Genomic DNA, 25,257 nt, shown 5'->3' on the forward strand with positions numbered 1-25,257 from the left:
ATGAAAAAAAAACAAATAATCCCAAAGATTGCTGGCCAGGCAGAAGTTACGATGATAAGAAGAAGCAACTCTTCCAGCCTTTGTCACCGTGAGCCAATAAATTCCTGTTGCTAAACCAACCATTGTATGATATTTGTTTTAGCAGCCAGGGATCTAAAGCATCTGACCATCTGTCTGGTTAAATGAACCATTAGTTTAGAGTCTGGTCAATATTACTAACTGGATCATAATATTTAGTTTGGGAGGCAAGAATGGAGGGTTTCCTTTTATACTACCTTTTTTCTTCAAATTCAAACTGGTGTAGAGAAATTAGGTGAAAATATATGATGCAGATTGCATTACAATATATTAAAATAGCAACATTACTTATCTATTTAAATAGTTATTTTGAAACTTTATTGTATCTTTAAAAGTTCAGCAATCCAGCTCGAAATTTAAATGATATATTCTTACATTTAGAATGTGCATAGTCAAATATTTATTTTCATGAGATTTTATTGGGATGGTATTGTCTACATTGATTTACAACTTGTTTTAAATTTAATAATACATCTTATCAATCAGGACATACATATCTAGTTCTATAAAAATCATTCTATAAAACTGTTTCATGGTTATCTACATTACAGCTATTCCATAATTTAGGTATCCATTCCTTTTATGATTGGTATCTAGTTTTTTTTTTATTTTCCACCACTACATAAAAGAGCAGTAATAAATATCCTTGTACAGAATATTAATGCACATGTGAAAGGCAAAAGAATCGCTCTGTAAAAGGATATGTACACTTTAAATTTTGACAGAAAGAATTATTGACCACCAAACTGCCCTTCAAAAAGGTTATTCTAATTTAAAATGACACCAGTGGTACTTGTTTCTGCATATCTTCATCAATACTGGATACCATTAATCTTTTTTCAGTTTTGCTAATTGGCAAAAAATAAATAAATCTTACTGTCATTTAATTTTTTGTTTTCCTGATAACTAGTCAAATTGAATACGCATCTATTTATATGTGACTTGCCTGGTTTCATCCTTTGTCCATTTTTACAATGGGTTGTCTTATTATTTGAAGCCCTAAATTATTATTTTATTATATGTATTTCAAAATTTTAATTTTTTACTATCTTTCATCATGCTAAACTTCTTCATTTTTAAGTTGTTTAGTATATAAATATTTTCTTTCATGGCTCTGCATATTAAAGAGATTTTCCTCACACCAAGATCACATGTATACTGATTTTTTCTAGTTTTACTTTTTATGTTTAGACTCTTATTTTATCTAGAATTTATTTCTGTATGTAGAGTAAGATAAGAGCATCCCTTCCTTCCCTTTCAGATAATCAACTGTACCCAAATCACTTACTGAAAAGCCATCCTTAACCAAATGATGTTAAATGCAAACTTCATCTTATCCTAAATTACCATATAGTTATAGACCTGTCTCTAGACTCTATGTTCTGCTCCATTACTTTTTCTGACCAATAACACATTATTTTAGGAGTTACAGCTTATTAATTTATATTTCAATATCCAATGGGACTCAAACTCATTTCCTCTCCCCATTTATGGTTTCCTTTTTCAAAATCCTGCCTAACTTGCACATTTTCTCTTCCAGATGAATGTGTGCATTATCTTTTTTATGGTTTGTTTCTTTTGTTCTAAGCTTTTCTTTTTTTTGTATGCTGTATGGTGGGGTCACATTTATTGTAGCACCATTTGTTGAATTTTTGTTTGTTTTGCTTTTTTTTTTTTCTGTGGGGGGAACTGCATGGACCAGGAATAGAACCTGGGTCTCCTGCATGGCAGGTGAGCATTCTATCACTGAACCACCCTTGCACCCCCGAATGTATGCATTATCTTGCCAAGTTTTAAGGAAAGAACTGACCTCTTTCTAGTATTGAGCTAGTTTATTCTATTTATTCTGGAATCTTTTACATACATCAGTAAAACTTTATAGCTGTTTATTCATAACAAGAATGCTAATGTGACTATGATTTTTTTCATGATATTTTCTAATTAAATACTTTTTGATGTACAGTAAAATTACCAATTTTTATATACTGATTTTGTATCCAGGTACCTTGCTAAATTTTCTTATAATTCTAACAGTTTTCCAGTACTCCAGCAAATAGCTAATCATTAAATTAACATCTCTTAAATGCAAGGCACTGCACTACATGCAATAAAAAAAGAATTAAAAGAAGAATAAAGCATGGGTCCTATCCTCAAGTAGTTCAGGGTCCAGTTAAGTTGGGAGACAGCAAATGTAAAAAAAAAACCAGAAATAAAGTATTCATTCTTAGCGGTCTTCAAAATGAGCATCACTAACAATGGATGTTTCAATGCTGAATTCAATGATATTATATAGATGAGCACTATGCTAAACTAGAAGGAAAAGAAACAATATTTTAGTCCAGTAGACTTTAGAGTAAGATAGACCTGAATTCGAGTACTACCACTGTGCCTTCTGGGGTAACTACTTAATCTCTCTGCATGTTAGTTTTTCTCCACTGCACAATGGAAACGACAACTCTCCCTCCATGGTTATTGTAAAGATTAGAAGAAATAATACCTGAAACCACCCAACACATGGCTGGCGATCTTAAAGTAACTGGTATGGAGAAAGGGCTATTGAGAGATGCAGGGTATTTTACAAAGTCCAAACAAAAGCTTCCTATTTAGCACTGGATTACAACAACCAAAGGACAAAAACAAAAACGGCAAACAAACAACAACAACAACAAAAGAAGAAAAACAAAAATGGCGTGTGCCAGTCTGAATCTGTGGTGGACCCCAGAAAAGCCATGCCCTTTAATCCTCATTCAATATTGCTGGGTGGGAGCATTTTGATTGTTTCCATGGAGATGTGACCCACCCAATTGTGGGTGGTAACTTTTGATCAGATGATTTCCACGGAGGTGGAATTGCTTACTGGAATCCTTTGAAAGAGGAAACATTTTGGAGAGAATCCCTTTTGGTAGAGCCACAAGAAAGCCAGCAGATGCCACCATGTTCGCTATGTGCCCTTCCAGCTGAGAGAGAAACATCAAACGTCATCGGCCTTCTTGAACCAAGGTATCTTTTCCCAGATGCCTTAAATTGGACATTTCTATAGACTTGTTTTAATTGGGACATTTTCTCAGCCTTAGAACTGTAAACTAGCAACTTGTTGGATTCCCCTTTTTAAAAGCCATTCTGTTTCTGGTATATTGCATTCTGGCAGCTAGCAAACTAGAACACGGTGGCTGAATTGGATCATATTCCACGGGGAAAGAGTAACTCTACCAGGTTGCCAATGAAACATATTCCACATTCCATCACAATCCAAACAGCAATAAAAGTGACGAGGAGGAGGATATACTTTCTGCCACTGCACAGATCAGGAGGGCTGGCTCATCCTGTCTCTGGAATGCCTGTGAAGAGATGGGGTGGGGATGAGGGCCTAATATACTTTGAATAGCAAAGAAAACAGGCGGGTACAAGGGAGAGTGAGAAGTGACATGGACGAACTGCATCAAGTAGAAGATGACAGACATAACAAGAGGAGTTCATAAAAGAGAACTTCTCTATTTATGCTGTTTTTTCCATGTGACGAGCCCATCTCTAATGCAACAATTGCAGCTTCTTTCTGCCTTTCACTAATGGTGAGCTCATCATAAGGATCGAGGCATGCACAGCCTGCCCCTTCCTATCTTTTGTTTTCTTGAGATTGAACTGCCCATGAGAAGCCTGTATTCTGCTTTGTTCGTGCATTCCATGTTTTACAGGAGTAGCTCTACTGCTCACAAATTACACTCTCCAGCATCAGCTTTATCAATAATGAGATGGTATATTTTGGGCTCTCATATGCCTTGCTCCTTCACCGGATTTCTCAATTTGTTCAGAACTGGAGCAAAGAGGGATGCCATTTACAGGACCTGCTAAATAGCAACAGTACAACAAAGAGCCCTGGAATGGAAAGACTCAATGGGAGACATTTAGGATACCTTAGCGAGTTCCAACATAAGATTTGCAGATTTACTTTTCTTCAAATAATTTTTCCTTCTGTTTCATTGTAACTGGCTTGTAATCTAACATGGAGATATTTTCAGTTTACTGATTGGGATTTTGGCCAACAAAAAATCACCTCAGAGTATTTTCTTCTACAGGTGTCAAAGAAAGGGCCACGATGATAAAACTTTGTATGACTCACATGGTGCGATGATATCCAGAGTCTGGGAAGGGCATACCATTCTCCTTGGGCCTACCATTGTTGTACACAGTTGCCCCAGAATCTCATAGGCTTGGTCCCACAGTAAAGATTTCTCCTGAACAATTCTTTACAATTAGTGCAGGGTTTTTCCCAAAATGCACAAGTAATCTTGTGGTAGAGTCAAAGCTAGATCTTTTTAAATTGTAGTCTAACATTTTATTTGGTTGATATTTGAATGATATAAATTAAAAATACTATCAAAATAGGAAGGTATACTACAATTACTATTTATGGCTATTGTGTGAAAAAAATTGGCCTAAGAAATGCTCTAACATCTTGCCAAGTTTTTCATACTATTTTGAAATTTTTAACTAAAAGGCCAAAAATGTTATTATAACAGAATAATGCTATTTTAAAAAGTAACAGAATTTAAGGTGAAGAGGCAGCTAACTCAATGAGAGAAAATATTTGGAAATCACGTCTCAGATAAAGGTTTGAGATCCCATATACATAAAGAAATCAAACAACTGAACAACAAAAGAATAAACATCCCAATTACAAGATATACTAAAGATATGAACAGACATTTTTCTGAAGTGCAAATATAGATGGCTAAAAAGCACATGAAGAGATGGTGACTTTCATTAGCTATAAGGGAAATGCTGATCAAGACTAAATGAGATATCACCTCATACCTATAAGAACGGCTGCTATCAAACAGAGGAAACTACAAATGTTGGTGAGGATGTGGAGAAATTGGGACACTTATGTACTGCTGGTGGGAATGTATAATGGCACAGCCGCTAAGGAAGACAGTTTGGTGGTTCCTCAGAAAACCTCATGAAGGTGAAATGATTGAAAGGGGTTACATACAGCATGTATCCCACCAATTAATACTATATACATATAAGTTATTGCATGAACTGTTTTGAAAGTATGAATCTTGTACAAAGACTCAATAATAGAGGGGTATGGGGGAAAACTACTATTGCATGCTATGATCTATATTTAATAGGAAGACATCAACAGTATCACAGCAATACCAAGGGTAAATAATTGAGGGCTGGGGAGGAGAAGAGTTAAGGAGAGGTCTGGACTCTCTATTTGGTAAGGGTGTGTTTATCCATTTTTTCTTTTGGAGCACTGAAAATTGATTCTACAACTAAGTGAGGATAATGTGAGACACGGATTGTTGACTTTGAACACTATACATGATGCTCAATGGAGGTAGCTGAAGGATACACTGACTGAGAAATAAAATGGTGAGCTGTGGTATATACATATGATAGCATATTGTGCAGAAAGGAAGAAGTCGTGAGGCATGCGATTTAGTGAACAAACCTGGGGGACATTATGTGGTGCAAAATAAGCTAGAAACAAAAGAACAAATACCATATGGTCTCTTTTAGAAAATACCTATAAGAAAATTGGGGCCTATATTTTAAGTTTATAGCAGTGACATTTAGTCCAGAGTTATTAATATTATTTCTAGATTTTGAGATGCTGTGCTACATATGTATATCTTGGTATCTCCCTGGAATTTTGGCTACCTGTATGACTCCTAAGACTCAGAGGTAGAGTTCTGAGCTCTGAAAGTCGGCATTGCTACATAAAACAATTGTTAAAGAAACCAAAACAGAGGTCAGGCTTCAATGAGAGATAAGAGAAAAGCCCATCAGGTCAGGACTAAGGCGATGCAGAACGCAGGGGTCAGGAAGACATGGTCTGCATCGTAGAACTTCACCCATTTATAAGACCAAAGGAAGAGAGGTTTATTTTGTCCAAATCCTAAATTTTCTGTAGCACATAATCTAACTTAACCTGTCCGGATAGATTATTTGAACAACCCAAACACACGGAGCCCAGAATGAGAATGAGGGCTTGTAATTCTATATAGCTTAATGTAATACCTAGATACAGCCCAGAGTTATGACGGGCAGTTAATTTAAAAGTACTGGCAAAGTCCCTTGAGTGACAGGAGAAAAAATATGGCACTTTTTAAGCTTTCCCATTGGGAGAATCCCTGAAACAGTCTCAAGTATTAGGGGCTCCCAAGTCAATGGGCCAAGCCCATGATCTTTTTTTTTATTAATTGCGAAATCTTCACATACTTACGATCCACACATGGTGTACAGTCATTCATAATATCATCACATAGTTGTGTATTCAACACCATGATGATCATTTTTAGAACATTTGCATCACTCCAGAAAAAGAAATAAAAAGAAAAAAGAAAAAGCTCATTCATTCCTTACCCCTCCCTCTCACTGACCACTAGTATTTAAGTCTACCCAATTTTTACCCTTTATCCCACCATTATTTATTTATTTATTATCCTTATTTTTTTTACTTATCTGTCCACACCCTGAATAAAAGGGGCACCAGACACAAGGTTTTCACAATCACACAGTCACACTATAAAAGTTATAAAGTTATACAATCATCTTCAAGAATCAAGGCAATTGGAATACAGCTCAATTCAAGTACTTCCCTCCAGCCACTCCAATATACCACAAACTAAAAACAGATATCTATATAATGCATAAGAATAACTTTCAGGTTAACCTCTTGACTCTGGTTGAAATTTCTCAGCCAGTGAAACTTTATTTTGTCTCATTTCTCTCTTTAAGCCCTTGATCTTGAGGTTTGGTTTTGTGAAGCTTATTTCTGTAGCCAAGAAGCTAAATCTACCTATAGTTAGGCCTAAGAGTTACTTCCACAAAATTTCGTTTGTTGCTCAGATGTGGCCTCGCCTTCTCCAAGCCCAACTCTGTAAGTTGGATGAGATGATCTACATCATTTCTGCTGTGAACTCTCTCCAAAATGTTTCCTCTTTTTAAGACATTAAAAAAGTTCACTCCAGTGAACTGGAATGGGTGGAGTAACATCTCCATCTAATCAAAAAGTCACACCCACAATTGGGTGTGTCATATCTCCATGGAGATAATCTAATCAAAACCCTCCACCCTACAATATTGAATCAGGATTTTAAAAAAATGGTGGTTCCCATAAGATTTGATTAGGATTAAAACATGACTTTTGCGGGGTACATAATATATTCAAACTGGCACAGTTCTATTTCATAACAAAAAATGTTTTTTATGAAACAATGTAACTGATAGTCATTCAGAAAAGAATAAAACAGGCAAAACAAACTTTAGAGACTTACCAGGTGTGTTATCAAACTGCATGCTTTTAATTCTTTCATTTAATAATTGCTTCTCAGGTACCAAATAAATAAGTTTATTTTGATACTCCTTATAAAAAGAAAAATAGTAACTGATTAAAACTATGTAATGCTTTCCAAAAATATTTCTGAAAAGTTAAAACATGATTTAATCACTCTTGAAATATAGCACTGTAATCAACTTTATGAATAACTTAGGATGGAATTATATCTGATTTAAAATATAAATTTTTAAACAAAAATCCATTTCTGAGTGACTGGCTGAAATTAAAACATAATTAAGAAAGTGTATGTAACATGCGTATGTCTTGAAGCCTGACATTCCTTAGCATAATAATGGGTGACAGCAGGCATAAGCTAAGAGGTGCCTTTGGTCATAGAATCTGCACTAAATGGTATAAGTAAGGAGGCAAGAAGGAACGTGTATATCCCAAAGAAAGACTAAAAACTCAAAGATAACTAGGGAGGAAGTTTAAATCAGATAGGGAATATTGTTGGCTTTTGTGGATGCATATCTGCTGTGACAAAGTAAAAATACTACTTGACAGTCCATACAGTAAAAGAAATTTAGTAAGGGGACTCTAGAGATGTGGGATGCTTCCAAAGTCCCTATTCTGCAACAAATAAAACTGAAACAGACCCTATTTCACGGGTGAAGAACAGAATTACAGATCCCTGGGAGACATAGTCAATGTTTTTATCATACTTTTGAAAACAGTAACTTTAGGTCAAAGTTTCTATTAGCAGTGATCTTATTTTAATGTATAAGTGTATAAACATTTTTGTTAGAGAGATAAAATTCAAAGTGATAAATTTCCATTTATGTATAAATATTAAGAAGACATAGCCAGATGTCTGTAACAGAGTTTTCAGAGGTCTGTAGGTTTCATGATATTATATACAAGATTGTCGGTATTTTCCTTCTTCTAAGAAGGAAGTTCATTAGGTATTCAAAGGGGTTCATGATCCCGAAAGAGGAAAAAGAGTTGTTAATAACTATTAGCATATAAGAACAACAGAACAGGAAAGGAGTTACCTGAAGTTCTTGTTGGAGTTGTTTAATTTCCATAATTTCCAAGTCACATTGCTTATCTAGAACTTCCAGCTCAGTCTTTTGAGTTTGCTTTCTGAGTCGGACATCCTGAAGTCTACCTGAGATCTGCTGATGTTTGTCATTCTACAAAAAGATCATGTAAGTATACAGTAACTTGCTAAGAGGAAATATTTTGAGCAAGAGAAAATATTTTCATTCAATTATTCAGTTAAATCTTCTAAATGTCATTTATCATTCATATTCAGTCTGCATCGAATTTCTAAAACTAAATGGAATATATTTGTGCCTATTTGTGACAGTATTGGAGGGAAATGAAACCATATTAGAGTGCAAAGAGCCAATATGCTACAACGACAAAACACAAACATAATGCACTGGATTTTTTTTTTTTGAATTCAGCATTTATAAGGCACATGAAGGCATTAATTTATAATGTTAACATCAGAGACAATCTCACAGACTAATGAGGAGAAACCAATATTTACATGTGACATTTAGCATTATCTTCTCTTACTTTTTATTTTTATCTTCAATGTTGTTATCTGATTTCATCTAATTAAACACTATCCAGGAGGACCTTTTGGGTCACAATTCTCTTCTTCTATGCAAACATTCCTTTCTTTAAGCAATGAATACCCTTTCCTCTTCTTCTGAGAAGCAGAAAATAAACCAGAGGACAGAGATTCTCAAATGGAACTAAGAAGCAGGGTAAGGTGGAGTGGAGAAAATGATACCCTTGGTTAAAAATCACTGATGGTGACTTCAGTCAGAGATATGAATAAAACTGATCTGGTTAGGACTAAGGTAAATCAGAATAGAGGATAAAGGATGCTATTGTCTGTATTTTAAAACTTCAGTTTCATGTGAGATCAAAGGAAGAGATGTTTATTTCATCCCCAATTTAAATTTTTAGCACACTATCTGATTTAACCTGTCTGGTCTGTTTATCTAAACAACCTAATTACATAGAATTTAGAATAGGGAATTGGATCGTGTTGTTCTATACAAGTTATTCTAGTGCCCCAATACATCCCAGAGTATTTTGGGCAGAAAATAAAATACTTTCAAAGTCTCTTGAGGGACAGGAGAAAAAATGTGAACTATTAAACTTCACCACCTGGGGAATTCCTGATATCGTCTCAAGCATTAGGCACTCTCAATTTAATATGCCAAGCCCTCATTTTTGAGGCTTGCCCTTATGAAACTTATCTCTGCAATGGCGAAGCTAAGCCAATTTATAATTATGCCTAAGAGTTACCCTTGGAGAACCTCTTTTGCTTCCCCAACGTAGCCTCTCTCAACAAGCCAACTCCGCAAATAAATTCACTACACTCCACCTAAATGGGACATGATCTCAGGAGTCTAACTCTCCCTGGCAATGTGGGACATGACTCCCAGGAATGAGCCTGGCCCTGGCATCAAGGGATCAACAATGTCTTCTTGACCAAAAGGGGGAAGAGAAATGAAACAAAATAAAATTTCAATGGCTGAGAGATTTCAATTAGAGTTGAGAGGTTACTCTCAACTTGCAGTTACGCTTATGCAAATTTCAGCCAGATACTGCATATTACCACAGTATGCCAAGCCCCAACCAAAAGTATTCCTGAAAATCCTAAAGCATACCCTGGGTTTTATCTAAGGCTCCATAGAAGTTTACCTATTAAGTTTATTTATTTCAGAAACGTAAAGCTTCCAGATGGCTGCTATGCCAAATAAGCCCTGAAACCCAGAAGTACCGGTCTCTCCAAGAACATCAACCAGTTTCATTCCTCTACCCCATAATGTTGACACCCCTTTTCAGCATGAAGAAGTTAGAATGGTCATTGCCCAGATATCCCTGAAGATTGAGAGAATGATCAAATGAGAGAGAGGAGATATAACTGAGCAATTAGGATTTAACAAATGATTATGACTACTGACTCATTCCATAGATATTTCTTTTTAATTTCTAGTGTATTAGAATAGCCAGAAAGAAATACCTGAAATTGCTGAACCGTAATCCAGTAGCCTTGATTTTTGGTAATGATCATATAAATATATATAGCCTTCATATTGTGACCATCTGATTGCAAAAACCTTGTGGCTGATACCCCTTTATCCAGTGTATGGGTAGATGAGTAGTAAAATTTAGACATGCATGAAATAATAATAGGCTGGGAATATGGGGAAAAAATACCCCTACGTAAATTGTGGACAATAGCTAATACTACCACTTTAATAATCTTTCATCAATTGTAAAAAAAAAAATGTAACTACTATTAAAAAAATAGTAGAATTATAAAAAAAAGTGAGGTAATCAATTGTAACAAATTTTCCTCACCATTGTAAGTGCTGATGGTGGGGAGGTGTATTGGGATCCTGTATTTAATACATGATTGTTCTGTAAGTCCACAACTTCTCTAATAAAAATTTTTAAAAAATCACTGACAGTCAAAATAAACTGTCAATGGCTGAGAGATTGCAAACAGAGTCGAGAGGTTATCCTAGAGGTTATTCTTATGTATTATATACATATCACCTTTTCAGTTAAGGTGTAATGGAGAGGCTGGAGGGAACTGCCTGAAAATGTAGAGCTGTGTTTCAGTGGCCACGTTTCTTGAAGATGATTGTATAATGATATAGCTTTCACAATGTGACTGTGTGATTGTGAAAACCTTGTGCCTGATGCTCCTTTATCTACCTTATTGACAGACAAGTAAAACATAAGGATTAAAAATAAATAAATAATAGGGGAAACAAAAATGTTAAAATAAATTTAGTAGACTGAAATGCTAGTAATCAATGAAAGGGAGGGATAAGGGGTATGGTATGTATGAATTTTTTTCAGTTTTCTTTTTATTTCTTTCTCTGAATTGATGCAAAAGTTTTAAGAAATGATCATGATGATGACTATACAAAAAAAATCACTAACAGTGAAAGTTTTACTAAAGAGAATGCTTCATATTTGAGAAAAGGAAATAAATATACCTTGCGCATACTAGAGTTCACATTATTATCTTTGGCATGAATACGGATAGGTGCGGAACCTTTCCAGACACTGAACATTATGTTATGCTATTGCTACTGTGTGGTGTATTACTCCAGTTATTGAGAGAAAAACAATCATAAGATCTCTTTCCATTATATTTTTGAAGAAAAATACACAGTCCAAGTATATGCCCAAAGAGGTTAAGTTTTTTAGGTCTCTTTTGTGGTACGAGGGCATGATTAAAAATTGCAGTACAAGGGCATGATTAAAAATTGCAGTATCCCTTCCTATGCATTTGAAGGCTTTACATAATACATTTCTGACTAAAGATATAATGTAAACTAAGTCATCAGTCAAATAAAATGTTAGATGACAAGCGAATAAGATCTGGCTCTACTACATAGCTACACATGCATTTTTGTAAAGCCTGACAATTCTATGAGGCCTGTGGGATTCTAGGGTGGGAGAAGAACAGTATGCCCTACCTAGACCCTTAAGATCATCTCACCTTGCATTCTAAATCCTTTAAACAACTTGGCCCTCTGATAAGTGATATGCAAAAAATAGGTAAGTATAGTGACCAATTAGCTAAGAACCATGCACCTACAGAACTAAAAGGAATCCTAAGATATTGTTTAGGTAAGCAGTTTTAAATAATTATTTTTAGTAGTAGAATCCTTTTTTCCCAAACAAATCTCAGATAAAGCCCAATAAAAATGAAGTAAATAAATGTGGATCATCTCTATTGTGAAGTATACAAAGAATCAGAGAGAGGAGTGCACTGTCCTGTCACCTTTGCTTCCTTTCTCCTATTTTATGGTTATTCCTTTATAATCCATCTTCCAGAGACAAAGTGAAAACTGGAAATTACTCAGCCCACTCAATCCTTTATTTTATAGAGGGGCAGGGTGAGGCAAAGTGAAGGGAAATATCTTGCCCAACAGTACTCAGCTAATCAGCATCTGAACTGAGACTATTACATAATTCTCGGCATTCTGAGTTTTGATATTTTCAGTAAATAATACAGCCCAGTCTATTAATAGCACATATGAAAATGACTATTTAATTACATACAAACATAATTTATTCATGAAATATTTTTTTTAATGGCATTTTTCAACAACTAATCCTAGCATGATCCACAAAAATTTCACTTAAACTTTGGCCATACCAGTACTTCCAACTCAAGATGAAGATTCTTCTTTTTAGAGTTTAACCGGACAATTTCTTCCTGTTCTCTATTCCTTTGGTTGAGAAGCTCCTGTCGACGAATTCTCTCCCATTCTAAACGACGCTGTCGTTCAAGTTCCTGTTTTGCTGCCTAAGAATAACATATTAATTTTTCAATGAAAAAGTTTGCATCATTCAAAAGCTGATGGTATAACAGGATAAAGACTAGGCAGTTTTCAATTAGTGGGCTTTAGTGCCTAAGGGTAATTGCGCATGCCTAATTTATCAATGGGCCTCAACTAAAGACTTCCAGAGTGGGTTCACCCAACAAGACCTTTGCTTCACAGGATCATCTTGTTGCAGTTCGTTTTCTCTTACTAAACAAAAGGGTAACTTAAAAAATACATTTATTAAACAAATAATTACATCTCTAGTATTAGGGAAGAAAAAAATTTCTATTTACATTATTGGGTGCCATACTAACTTACTGGGCTCCATCCTGGCCCTTTCAAATAGCCAGTCTTCTTCAATAGCTAAAGCCAACTTGAAAAGTGAAGTTGGAGGACTCACACTTTCCAATTTTAAAACTTATTAGAAAGCCACGGTAATTAAAACAGCACAGTTACACTGGCAGAAGGACATAGAGATACACCAATGGAATCAAACTGTGAGTTCAGAAATCATGCCACACATTTATGGCCAACTGATTTTTGACAAGAGTGCCAAGGTCACCCAATTGGGAAAGAATGGTCTGTTCAACAACTGGTGCTGGGAAAACTGGACATTCATATGTGATACAATATAAGTGGGCTCCCACATTATACCATATACAAAATCAACTGCAAATGAATCAGACTTTACTATGAGAACCCGAACTATAAAATTCCCACAAGAAAATATAGGGAAGCACCTTCATAACCTTATATTAGGAAATGGTTTATAATACCGAAAGCATAAGCAGCCAAAGGAAAAATACATATACAAAATTTCATCAAAATTTAAAACTTTTGAGCCTCAAAGGACTTTATCATGAAAGTAAAAAGACCAACTACACAATGGAAGAAAATACTTGGAAGCCAGAAATCTGATGAAGGTTTAATATCAAGAATATATAAAGAAATCCTACAACTCAACAACAACAACAACAACAAATGATCTAATTTAAAAAATGGGTGAAAGATTTAAATAGAAATTTCTTCCAAGAAGATAAATATATGACCAAAAAGCATAAGAAAAGATGTTGAGTATTATTAACTATTAGGGAAACGCAAATCAAAATCATAGTGAAATATCATTTCATACCCTTTAGAATGGTAACTATTAAGAAAATAACAAGTGTTGGAGAGAAATAGAAACACTCATTCAATACTGGTGAGACTGTAAAATGGTGTAGCTGCTATGGAATTTTCCTCAGAAAGTTAATTACAGAATTATCATATGACTGAGCAATTCTACTTCTGGGTATAGATGCAAAAGAATTGAAAGTAGAGTCTTGAACAAATATGTGCACACCAGTGTTCACAGCAGCATTATTCACCATTGCTAAAACATGAAAGCAACCCAAGTTCTATCAACTGATGAATGGATAAACAAAGTGTGGTATATAAACACACAATGGAATATTTCTCAGCTGTAAAAAGGAAAGAAGTTCTGAGACATGCGACATTGATGAATCCTGAACACATGATGCTGAGTGAAATAAGTCAGACACAAAAGGTCAAATATTATATGATCTCACTGATATGAAATAATTAGAATCAGCAAATTTAGAGAGTCATAAACTAGAATACAGGTTACCAGAAGCTAGGGTGGGGGTAGGGTGTGGGAAATTAGTGCTTAAATCATACAGTTTCTATTTAGGTTGACAGAAAATTTTTGGTAATGGATGGTAGGGATGGTAGCACAATACTGAATGTAATCAATGGCACTGAATTATTTATTTGAATATGGTTAAAAGGGGAAATTTTAGGTTGTATATCTTACTAGAATAAAATTTTTAAACCTAGAACTATACAACACAACACAAACCTTAATGTAAACCACGGACTAGAGTCAACAGTACAATTATTAAAATGTTCTTTCATCAATTGCGATGAAGATGCCAATAGCATAATAATAGGGTAGTATTTAGGAACATGATTTTACTGTGAACTTACAACTTCTCTTAAAAAAAAAAATCTGAATAAAAAAAGACACAGCCAATCTTCCCAGGGACCCCTACATCACAATCTTTATTACAAGGCCCTGTGCAAGATCATCCTCTTGATTCCTCTCTAGACTTTTTATTCCTGTGGTCATCTTTCTGCCTCTCCAATTCCTTGCCCTCCTAATCTAGATCCTAAGTATATTTTCCTTAATAACCTGCTTGCGCTGACCCCCTCCTTGGCTTTCCAATGTTAGCTTTTCATTCAAGTCAGCTCTGCTATCAGGCCTTCTCTGATTGAGAGATCACCTGCAGAGATGCTTTCTCTGCCAGTTAACAGCCATGAAAACCCCTCACAAGCAAGAACTCTTTTTCATTTCAAGAAGAAAAAAAAGACTCAGATTTGTACAAGATAAGTAAGAATGAAGTGATGCACAGAAAAAGCCACAAAAAAAATTCAAAGATAACCATTTTTTATCAAATAAAATGTAATTAACTTATAAAGTATAATCATTTTCTTAGAAAATAAAAATTTTTAAATAACCTCTCGTCTTTCTATTTCTTTTCTCCTTTCTTCCTCCCGTTGTCTCTCCAATTCCCTTTGTTTCTCCAAGCGTTTTTCTAATTCAAGTTGCTTCTTCCATTCTTGTTCTTGTAATTCTCTCTGTTTTCGTTCCCACTCTTCCTTCTCTTTCTGAGCTTTGCGTTCTGCCTCCCTCTGCTGCTGCTCCATCAAGGCTTGGCGACGCTTCTCCAGTTCCATGTTTCCTCGCTCATAATTGGCTTTTCTTTTGTCCTCAAAAGTAACTAAATAAGGCATATTGTAAGCATTCCCATACTTTAAGAACCTATAGAATCTATAATCTGGTTTTGACATATTCATGCCATGTGTCAATTTGAGTCCTATTATTCTCTGAATACTTCTCCTAAGGATAATTTTAACCCATAAATAAACATGAAAATATTTACTTTCTTCTAAAAAGATTTACTTTCTTTGGTTAAAGATTTACTTTCTTTTTCTTTCTTTTGGTTAATTATTTATTTTGAATCTGCAGATTTGGTTGAGATATAGTCCCATGATACATACTCTATCCAAAATACACAAATTTCTAAGCTTGAATACATGCAAGAGACAAATAATCTTACTATTCCAGCCAATGGAATACCTTTCCAACTTTTTTATCTACGTTTTCTTCCAGGACAAACAAAGCTGTATACTCATATACTTATTGTTGTTTTTTTATATATTTTTTATTTGATATATTTCATTAACATCTGACAATTTTCTTAACATCTACATATTTACCTTTTCAAGTAATATTTTTAAAAATTTTAAATAAAGATTTAATCACTCTTAAAATGGGAGAAATAATTTAACTTTGATTGCTACAGTCTTGCTAAATATATATGTGGTCTCTTCTTCATACTGTTCATCATAGTTCTGACTATCTTAATTTTAAGGACATCAATATCCATCAGTTTATCCGGTATAGAATATAAAATGCTAAGAAATGTAAAAATTCTAAAAGTTCATTTATATTTTAAGGTAAACAACAAGTTAGTTAGGTAGGGTACCTGGTAATTTTTTCTGAGGCTCCTCTTCTTGCATTTTCTGATAGGAAGGCAGAGTTCCATTAATGGAATCAACTTGCTTTCCTCCCCTAAGGAAAGGAACAAGAAACAAATTTAGCATCATGTAGTCTGGGAATTTTCAGACTAAACTGTATTATATACTACCAATGATTAAAGTAATTTGATACTTAGAATATAATGTTAGAGACATTTAAAATACAGTATGGTCTATAGTTACAAATGTATAGCAGAGTTTGAGTTTTGAAGCAAGACAGATTAGAACTCAAACTATGCTTTAGCTAATTACTGTTCTTGGGCAAGTTTAGTCTCAATCTCTTTTATCATCAATTTTCTTATCCATAAAATGGTAAGAACACATCTACTTACAATCCTGTACTCCTTTCCAGTATAGGTTATGAAACATTAAAATAAAATGTCAGTGTAAATCTTTAACTCTTCTCTGAACTACAGAAGAGGGCTCCAGATATTCCAAAGTAACAGTCACACCTGCCATGTGATTAAAAACATGCCTCCACCTCCGGAGGTACTCACCTGAAGGATGGAGGGACAAGCTCAGGAGGTAAGGTCAGTGGTAATGGCTGTCCAGCTTTGGCCATGTCAGTGAGGTGCATTGCAAGGATAAACTCTTCAGCTTTTAGTTGCCCATCACCATCGATGTCAGCCAGAGTCCTAAAGAGAACATGAAAATTTAGAACTTAAAAAAAGAAAGTCTATCTGGAGTAAAATATTGTCACAGTTTAATATTTTATTCTAAGAATATAAGTAATGATGGTAAAACAGCTGGGTTAACATATCTCAATAAAATGTAAACATACAGAAAGAGTGAATTGATTTTTATCTTTAATTTTCATATCACAAAATAAAGGGGAAAAGCTTTTGAAATAGAAAAGAAGTATCCCTTTTGAGAAGGTGACTTGTCTTCAGTTAACTCACCTATCAAATCACATTTAGCTATACATTAAAAATGAGATGTACTCTGATTCTCCATAGAAGGCAAATATAAAAGCAAACAATAGCTCTACTCGTAAAATAATCAAATGCCAAATTCTCAAGAACAGCATTTTACGCAATTAGATTTGCTTTCAAGGTTACATTAACTTTCAAATGGTTGCTTTTATGGACAATCTTTGAGTCACAAACTTTTACGGAAGATTTAACCAAATCTTTCTTAAAATAGAGGATATATAATTAAAGCAAAATTAGTGGACAAACTCACCAAATAGTAGCTAGCTGGGTTTGAGAAAGATTTGACTGAAGAAGGGCATTTCTAGCTTGAAAACCTGATTAAGCAGGAAAACCATAAAGAAAAGAAAATCCTTTAGTCTTTTTAAAGTCATGTAAACCATAATAACTGTACCTACAAAGTAAAACTGTTGCTCTCCCAGGAACTTTTAACAACAGAAAAATTTTACCATGTGCCAGGTACTGAGTATTCAGTAGTAATACTGCAAAACAAACTCTGTCACTGTCCCAAGGAGTTCAAAATCTAGAATTAGTGGAGTCAAGAGCTCCCCCTTGTCCTTTAAGGGAGATAACAGTAGATAAGTGACAGACATGAGGGACAAAGCCACCAGCCCAAACTCTCAGGCCTTTATGTACGGTCAGTGCAATTCAGAACACAACTTCCTTAATGCATTTTCAGATTTTCTCTTATTTCTCTGACAGTTCCTTTGTCTCTACTCTTCCACTATGAAATGAACAGAAAGTGCTGAAATTCCCCAAGGATTGGTCCAGGGCGCTCTTTTCTTACTCTGTGCTCACATCCATTTCCATGGTTTTAAATAGCATAGAGAGGTTGATGATTCCCAACTGTATAACCCCAGCCCAAACCTCTCCTCTGAGTTTAGACTTCTATATCCAAATGAAAAATCTACTTAAATATCTTACAAGCATTTCAAACCAAATACATCTAAAACTTCTCTCAATCTCCACTGACAGCCCCTTCTTAATTTTCATTGCAAACTCAATCTTGCTGAGTATCTCTTTTTCTACAAAAAGCATCAAAGCCCACCCAGTGGCTCAAGCTGGAAAACTGGATTCAGTCTTCATCTCTCCTTCTCCTATACACCTATATCCAACATCAAGCCCAAGTCAAGGTATGTCATTGCATTGTCTGGACCCTTTTTACCCTGTAAGTCTCAATTTAACGTCACTTTCTCTGAAAGGCCTTTCTCGCCCACCTTATCATCAAATATATTTCCTGCTTGTTTCCTTCATATGTCATGTAGCATTTATTTGCTTGTTTACGCGCTTATTGTTTGTATCCACCATTATGAATATAAAAACCCTCGGCTGCTTTATTCACCAGTGTATACCCAATGGTACACAGATGCTTAATAAATATGTGCTAAGTAATGAATAAACTTGTAATCCAAAATTCTCCTCTATCTAAAGTGTAATGGGGACTTATGTGACTGCTTCTCATAATAATAGCTAACATTTATTGAACAACTTACAATATGTAGTAAACCATTCAACTTCTCTTCTCTCCCTCAGTGATCAAAATTATGTTTCTGTAAAAGGTTTCATGATCTGGAACTCATAGAGTAACGATCACAGGGAAGGCCTAGGAATACGTTCTGGAAAATCTCTGTCTGCTTCAGAGGAGCACTCCCTCCCTGGTGAACCAGTCTGTGGCTTCCTGGCTCATGGATGAAATCCTGAAGCTCCTTTAGAATGGTGTCCTAGTCAATAAAGCAGATGCTGTACTTACCACTCCCAGGTGACTGAGCTGTGAGTAGTAGAAGATTCAGTCCCTACTCTGGGTTCAGCCTGAATCATGGCTTGTTCAACACAACTCTGCATGCAAGAATGTGCATCTGTCAATTGTTCCTCAGCAACAGCTACCCCTAATAAGCCAGCACAGACACAGCTAAACCCATTGTTTTGCCGAGCTCTGAACAAAGGACCTGATAATCAAAGCTACACACTTTATGGAACAAACTCAAATACTCCATGTATTATAACATGTAGTTGAATGCTTAGATTATATAACTTCAAAATTTTTCCATTCTATTTTCTTATGTGGTCACTAAATATAAATTTCCCAAGGAAAAAAACACCGAAAATAGTTCTTAACTTCACTAAACTAATTAATCCTCAGTAGATTTAATATAGGAAGTGAGATTTGAGGAAGTCTGTGTTAAAACGATTCTTCTAATAAGGAAAAATGGAAGGCAATGTCAACTGGAAAAAGTTCAATAACCAGTGTTTGAGCTCTTAGACAAAGACAACTGAAAGTAGCACTAGGCAAGTAGAGCAAACAGGAGAAGGAGCAGTACACGCACCTACTGGTGGAAGGCTTTAAATATGTGCATTTCTAAAAGTCTGAAAAATACAAAGGGCTACAGAAAGTCAGCAAAGCACTTTAGTAAGAGAAGCTTAATGGAACACGCCACACTCTAGCTTTGCCAATCCTTTGGATATCCTATTTCCTCTGCCTGGAATGCCAGTCCTCCATTCTCTGCTTGGTAGTCAGTTTACCCTCTAAGATCCAGCCCAAATGTTTTCTCCTCTGTGAAACCTTCCCTTACATCTTCAGAGTTAGTCACTTCCTCATCTATATTAATCACAACCCAATAAAGCATCAAAAATTGATTACTGGCTCTATCATTGGCTATAATATGGGTTCTACAAAGACATGGATATTTTCCCCCCTTTCTATTCCAGTACGAATGGAGGGTCCAGAAAATATCTGGACTGTGTAAATACTTGAGTCAATGAATTAATCTAAATAAATAAATGAGGATTTAGGAAGAAGAAAAGAGGAACGAAACAAAGAAAATTAAGACCACTGACACGTCCAGTGAACAAGGCATGAACATCTTAAGTCCAGGTCAGCCCCATGCTCAAATACCTGGGACTCAGGTTCAGTTTTGGGACACTAGAAAATAATTATTCTTTTCAAAGAAAACCCTGCCCTTATCACAGATATAGAGATTTACCCTTCTAGGTCTCACAAAAATAACAGTTTCTGAAAAAACACAGTAACCAATTCGTCCTAAAAGGTGGCATACACAAACACAATCATATCCTTGTAGATTCACCCACTGTGCCTACCACCCTTCACACCCTTTGTTTATACTGTGCATTTTTAGTACACATAAAATCATAATCTACGTGTTCTGTTTGATAAACATTAACATAGACAACATCATATAACCAATACCTATATCTAGATATAGAATGTTTCTGGAACTTAGAAGGTTTGCATGCAGCCTCTTCCCAGCAAGGTAAATGTATTCTGATTTCTATCACCATCAATTACATTATCTTGTTCTTCAGCTTCATAAACACAGATTAAATAGTATATACCTTTTTGTGTCTGACTCCTTTCACTCAATACAATATCTAAGAGATTCATCCATGTCGTTAAATATCTCATAGTACATTTGTTTTTGTGGCTGTAAAGTACTCTGCTATATGAATATACCATAATTTATTTATTCTCCTGTTGATGGACATTCAGGCTGTTTCTTTTTTTTTTCCCTTGATTAAGCTGTCATGAATAATTTTGTACATGTCTTTTATAAATTCATTTTTGTTACTCTGAAAAAGAAACTTCTTTAATGCAAAATAATGTAACACCCAAAGAAGTTCAAGTTTTCAGAGTGGGAACTGTGACCTTACATTAGGCTCAAGTCTGCTTTAACTGCTCATTTCACAGAATCCAGGAAGTCGTCAAGAAAAAGTAGCAAAGTGAGCTGCTCCAGGGCTCTGTCCCCCATAGAACAACAAGCACAAGTGGCCAAAACAACTTTCTCAAAGCTCCAGAAAACAGTTAAAGCATTGAGGAAATAGAGGGAGAACTGAGACAAGAAAAAAGGCAGCTTAAAAATGGTAGGATCGTGTGGTGCACTTGCTGGCCCATCCTCCACCCCTCCCCAGCTCCAGGCAGAGCCAGCCCACACTCCCAGTACCCCCAATTGTGGAAGGAGCAGAGTAACCCTGGTGAACATACTAGGACATGTGTATGTCTGTGCCAAACTATCCAGGGATGAGGAGCGGGAGGAGGCTGAAGGACAAAATGGGGACACACATCACAGGCTTGCATCCTAGAGCTTGTCCTGCACCTCAAATTGGCTCAAAAGCTTTCCTAGGGAATGCCATATAAGAACAGTCAAATCACAGTGGCCTGGGGCAAAGGAGTGCAGCTGTGGAAAAAACAATGCACTGTCTGGGACTGAGGAAACTCTGTTTTCTATGGGAATGAGGATACTTGTACCCATAACCCTGTATATGGGGAATTCGTATGGCCACATGCACATGCTCAGGACAAGACATACATGTAGAAAAGATCAAAAAATCCTTTTGACTTGGGCTGTTCCATATACCCATTTTAGGGCTAAACTCTGAACTGAAGGAGAGCACTTGCATAAGTCAATATGCAAAGAAAGGGAAACATTCTTTTGTGTGTGTGTTAGCTCCTGGCATTCAACAAGAGCTCTATCATAGCACTAGTTGCATAGAAACTGAAGTAGCAGATGCCTAAGTCTAAAAACCCATAACAACAAATGTCCAGTTTTCAACAAAAGATTACAAAGCATATAAAGAAACAGAAAGTGATAGCCTATGCTAAGATGCTAACAATTGTAAGATGCATCACTATTTTATATAACACTAAAAAAGAGAAAAAAAAAAAACAGTCGAAACTGTAAGAGTGCTAAGACACCACTGATTGTACCCATTCCCCCAATTTCAGAGATGGTGAAATGTAAAAAAGAAAAAGGGTGGCTTAAAAATACAGTTCCGCTTCTTTCATGTAATTTGATTCAAACATGACATAAAATTTTACTTATAAAATAATACGTATATAAGCTATGAATCATATTAATAAAAGTCACCCATAAACCTACCTTCCAACTTAAAAACTAGATCACTGTTAAATGCACTGAAGCTACCGTAACCCCAAACTTATTTCCAAGTCTCCCCCAACAAGAGGTAACTACTATTCTGAGCTTTGTGTGCACAATTCCCTTGCTTTAAAAGAAAAGGTTTTTATCACATAGGTATGTATTTTTAAAGAAAATATTATATATTTTTGCTTGACCAATCAATACCAAAAGCTTTATTGCTCCCTTGCCCCACTCCACAACTACGGATCCTAAACGCCTATTACACAGACTACTTTTCATTCTCCAAATATGTCATGAATCTTTTGCATTTAGGATTTCTTCTCTGTCACCTTCAAATGGTTTTACCATTATTTGCTATGTACCCAAATCTTAATTCTTTCTTTCAAGAGGAAGTTTAAATGCTCCCTTCCTATAAGATGTTTTATCTGAACTCCTCAGTATTAATGGCTCCCATTCTATACTCCCTAACACTTAAAGCTCTAGTATTTTTAAACACTTCTTTTATTCTACCCTAAATCTTAATTTGCTGCTGAGTGAAGGGGGTGGTGGTGGTTAAAAGGTGAGAACTTCACTTGCCTATTACCCTATTTATACACTCTTTGCTAAACACAGTAAAGTTTAGATAATGGTCTAGCCAGGAAATCAAATGTTCCACAGGGAACTAAGGTCAAGTCTTGCGGTGACATTTGGGTAGAAGGAATAAAGGGTGAGCAGTGCTTACCCAAGGTTTTAACAAGGGCAATCGAGAAAACACCCAATGGGCAAGGGGACTCTCAGGGAAAGCAAAATGGGGTTAAATTCCATACATTTCCCCTTGACACTTAAATGTCTTCATTCACTGCAAAGCTTGGAGGATGAGATTTGATCTTTCTAAGGAAGAGGTCTGTTTTTCCAAAAAGTTGGGTGAATATCTGTGTGCTGAACTTGATTCTAAGAACTTTGAGAAAAAGTAATCAAGTCGTTGCATCTTTGAATTCTTACACAACTTAAAAGATTTGTATTCATCAAATGTCTGCTAAACATTTTGCATGCTACAATTTCTGATTAGCTACAAAGTACAAATTCAAATAAAAGTTCTTTCAATAGACGTTCACAGAAAAAACTTTAGACATCTCACACTCTTAAACACTGTATGCCACCTACCTGAGAGGTATCCACTCATGCTTTTGTCAAGAGTATTAAATTTTTGCCGATATTTTAATCTTGAAGGCTGAGGAACTGCCCACTCTAAGGTTCCAGTCTTGGGCGAGTTCCCTGAGAGTGAAGCAGTTGAGGAAGTTGAACTATAAACAAAATTTATTTAAAATTTTTATGTTACTAAAAATATTTAATTAACTTCCATAAGGCAAAGACATTAAAAAAAATCATACCTTACATAACACAATAGTTGCTTTTACTATTTCTGATATTAAAACAATTTTTAAGCTATTATCCTTATTCTTAGTAAAGCAAATAACCCTCGAAGCACAGAACTTCACAGTACTATTGTACATCAAGAACGTATTGATGTACCAGGCATTATATTATACCAGGGACTTCACACATACTATTTTTAATTCAAAAAATTTAAAAGGAAATACTATCTCTATCTTTCAGATGGGTAAACTATGGCTCTTGGCTAAGAAAACTTGACCAAAGTCACACAATCAGTGAGTGTTTAAGCTGGGATACAAATGTTGTTCTTCTAAGTCAAAGCAAACACTCTCTGCATACTGCTTTAAAGAGTATTATAGTGATTTGTATGAGGGACAATGAATTGAACATTGATGCTTCTGTGTTGGTAAAACTGAAAAGCTATCCAATCAGTAGAATCTGCTCAAGAAAGAAATGAACATGTCCAATGATTATGAGACATTTGGGAAAATAGATATGTTCTTTAAAGGAAAAGTACATAGTCTTGGGCAAAAAACTGACTCAAAAAAACATAGCACAATAATTTTTAGTGTACATAAAATATTTTTCAAAAGTAAAATTGCACAGAGATTTCAATAAAACATTTTATGTAAGTTATTAGTAATAAATTTGCCTTAAGTATTTTTTAAATTTATTTATTAATTAAAAAATTAAAAACAAACAAAAACATTAAACATTAATGCCTTAAGTATTTTTATTTATTTGCCCATTATAAAGTAAAACTTGCATAAGCTCAGAGCTTTAAAAATGAGTTATTTGTTAAAATACAGATCTCTTTTGTTAAAAGCATAAAAAATTGGAAGTGTTAAGTATTCATACCTACTAGATCCTAAGTCAATCAGAGACTGGGCCTTCTGTATACCAGCACCACCAAACCCCCCCATCATCAGACTGTAAGATGATGTATGAGGCAATGCTGAAAAAAGAGGGAAAGAGTGAAGAAAAAGATTCATACTTAGCAATATCACAATGTATGAAAGAAATTTGTATCTATTTGGACATACATATTCCCAAGTTTCTTTCTTTGTATGAAATATTGACTCATTAGACATGCAGTACTTACTTGACGAAGAATAAGGAACGGATAAAGGCTGAATGAGCCTGGCGGTTCCATTTGGTAATGATGATGTGCTAACAGAAGGCACCAGGGGCGGAGGCATCATTAAGGGAGGAAGGGTGGTCCCTGAAGTTGCAGAGGACAAGGGTGCAGCTATAGGCGCAGCTGGGGGCAGTGACTGAGGAACGGACAGATTGGGCATGCTTCCCATTCCTAAAGACAAAACAAAGCATATTTCTCAGTCTAGTTAAAATAAAACACACACCAGAAAACTAGTTTATAGTACAGTGAACAGAATGCTATATTTATAGAAATGCTATTGGCAAACTAATTACTTTTAGAAAATTCACTATAGCAGCTTTGAACCAAAAGTGAGGTAAGTAAATTACTGCTTTTAATATTAATATTCTAACCTGTTTGAATTAAGAGAATGCCTACTAAGGAGTTGAAGATTCCTTTCCTCATTATGATTAAATTACTTAAACAGCCTTTACCAACTAAATATTTGTGTCCTCGTAAAGATGTTATTATCTAAATCAAATATAGATTTCTATGTAAGGATAATAAATATCATGCCACTAAGTTACATAACATACACATACACATTTCCCAAAACAAATAA

The 25,257-nt window shown here is 35.2% G+C and overlaps 1 protein-coding gene across 6 annotated transcripts in view; it reads right to left on the reverse strand.

The window, feature by feature from the left end:
* Positions 1-25,257, reverse strand: part of ITSN2 (intersectin 2) — a 217,109-nt gene that overhangs the window by 98,446 nt on the left and 93,406 nt on the right. For all 6 annotated transcript variants that reach the window (XM_077152259.1, XM_077152256.1, XM_077152254.1 and 3 more), the window contains exons 6-15: positions 24,642-24,848; positions 24,398-24,494; positions 23,309-23,448; positions 17,527-17,590; positions 16,842-16,979; positions 16,293-16,378; positions 15,262-15,524; positions 12,576-12,725; positions 8,419-8,559; positions 7,365-7,452 (exon numbers count right to left, since the gene is read on the reverse strand). In XM_077152259.1, the coding sequence (XP_077008374.1) occupies positions 7,365-7,452; positions 8,419-8,559; positions 12,576-12,725; positions 15,262-15,524; positions 16,293-16,378; positions 16,842-16,979; positions 17,527-17,590; positions 23,309-23,448; positions 24,398-24,494; positions 24,642-24,848 (1,374 nt within the window). The remainder of the gene's footprint in view (positions 1-7,364; positions 7,453-8,418; positions 8,560-12,575; positions 12,726-15,261; positions 15,525-16,292; positions 16,379-16,841; positions 16,980-17,526; positions 17,591-23,308; positions 23,449-24,397; positions 24,495-24,641; positions 24,849-25,257) is intronic.

The sequence above is a fragment of the Tamandua tetradactyla genome, chromosome 3 (genome assembly GCF_023851605.1).
Source record: "Tamandua tetradactyla isolate mTamTet1 chromosome 3, mTamTet1.pri, whole genome shotgun sequence".
Classification (NCBI taxonomy): Eukaryota; Metazoa; Chordata; class Mammalia; order Pilosa; family Myrmecophagidae; genus Tamandua; species Tamandua tetradactyla.